This window comes from Quercus lobata, chromosome 2, assembly GCF_001633185.2.
Source record: "Quercus lobata isolate SW786 chromosome 2, ValleyOak3.0 Primary Assembly, whole genome shotgun sequence".
Lineage (NCBI taxonomy): Eukaryota > Viridiplantae > Streptophyta > Magnoliopsida > Fagales > Fagaceae > Quercus > Quercus lobata.
In genome coordinates, this window is record NC_044905.1 from 61,701,354 (window position 1) to 61,702,986 (window position 1,633).

The window sequence follows — 1,633 nt, forward strand, 5'->3', positions numbered from 1 at the left end:
TGGATTAGTATAAAATGTCATTGGAAAGTTTGTGATGTAAATTTTCTCAAGATATCGCTTTATTCCATAGCAACCATCAATAGGAATTGATTTTCCTATATTCCATCGATCAGTAAGGACAATATGAAACTTGTGTAAAATACATACAATGTGGAACAAATGAAAAATATGCTACATATGTGATATACTAACAGTCACAAGAAGATCTAATTGAGGTTTAGTTCTTTATTTACTCATTAAACACTATTTGGTATCTTGACTTGATAATAAGGAATAATAATTATAAAACAAACATCATAAATTCAAATCATATCACCTCTATAAAAAAAATAATTTAAAAATTGTTACTTTTCACATTACAACAATCGAAAATGCCAAACTTTATTGGAACCGTCTAATGGTTCATCATTGCACTAGAATTTTTGTTGAAGATAATTAACCACATTTTTGTCAAGTTGGAATGCCTTGGCGAGAACATCAGGATTGATAGGAGGATTAGATCCAAAGGTTGCATTTGCAATGGTGATAACCCCAGGATTTTGGCTACTGAGACTAGAAAATGCAAGGGCATTGGTCTCTCCTATATTGAACTGGAAGTGAATGAGACCCATTGGAAATACAAAGACATCACCCTTGTTCAGAACTTTGGTGATAAAACGGTTATCTGGATTGGATGTAACAAAGCCAACTAAAAGAGTACCCTCTATGACTGTTTGAATCTCAGTTGCACGAGGGTGAATGTGGGGAGGATTTAGGCCATATGGTGCATAGTCAACACGAGCCAAGGCTATACCTAAAGTGTTGAGGCCAGGAAATTTGTCCACATCTATAAGAGTTACATTTGACCCAACTTGATTTGAGGTGCTTCTGGGAATGTCAAGCCCGGGAAAGAAAAAGTCATCGGTTGTAGTAAGCTTCGGGTCCTTGCAAAACTTTCCATTCACAAATACTGCAAAACAATAAATTGTTAATATCACGAATGTGAGGCTTCAATAATAATTGTTGAAACATGTCATGCATGTACGTTTTTAAAAAAAAAATCTCATGTATATAATATCACCTCCAAGAATAATTCCATTAATATGTAGATTCCCAATATCATGAAATTTTCATTAATATGTGAAATCATAACCGAGAAAACTAAATCCAAATAGCTTGAAACGACTCCAAGAAAACCATAATAGAGTAGGTACATACCGGCAGAGTTGGAATTGTTAACTGCAACACAAAAGTCCTGCAAAGAACTAGGGTCATGAGCAGAGGCAATAGAGGATGCCAAAGCCAATAGGGTCACAGTTAGAAGGCAAGTAAAAAGGTTCGTCATATTTGAGGCTGTATGCTTGGTTGATTTTGCTGAATGCTTAGTTGAGGTGTGAATAATATTGCATATCAGAACATGTCTATTTATAGAGCGGAGTCACTGAATAAGTCTATGTATTTCCTCGCAAGTGGACACAAGACTAGGTAGTTTTTAACGGTGATTTTTTGTATTATAGTTTATGCGAGAACTATTCCTTAACCACCACTGCTAACCCATCTTATAAAACCAATTATTGGGGCGGTTCATTGTCACTGTTTAGGGCAATTAATGTTTCTTTGACCAATTATCATGTGCATTTTTTTTTTTTGTTGA

General features: G+C 34.8%; 1 protein-coding gene across 1 annotated transcript; it reads right to left on the minus strand.

Annotated features, from left to right (window-relative positions):
• Nucleotides 1-413: 413 nt before the first annotated feature.
• Nucleotides 414-1,324, minus strand: LOC115967996 (germin-like protein subfamily 1 member 14). Its single transcript, XM_031087187.1, has 2 exons — nucleotides 1,198-1,324; nucleotides 414-949 (listed from the first exon to the last, which is right to left on the minus strand). The coding sequence occupies exons 1-2, from the start codon at nucleotides 1,322-1,324 to the stop codon at nucleotides 414-416; spliced, it is 663 nt and encodes a 220-aa protein (XP_030943047.1).
• Between the last annotated feature and the right edge of the window lie 309 nt (nucleotides 1,325-1,633).

Excerpts from the sequence above, each read along its gene's own strand:
- LOC115967996 (XM_031087187.1), bottom strand. The coding sequence starts at position 1,324 with ATGACGAACCTTTTTACTTGCCTTCTAACTGTGACCCTATTGGCTTTG. Across the intron at positions 950-1,197 it reads TAACAATTCCAACTCTGCCG|TATTTGTGAATGGAAAGTTT; the intron begins GTATGTACCTAC and ends ATTGTTTTGCAG.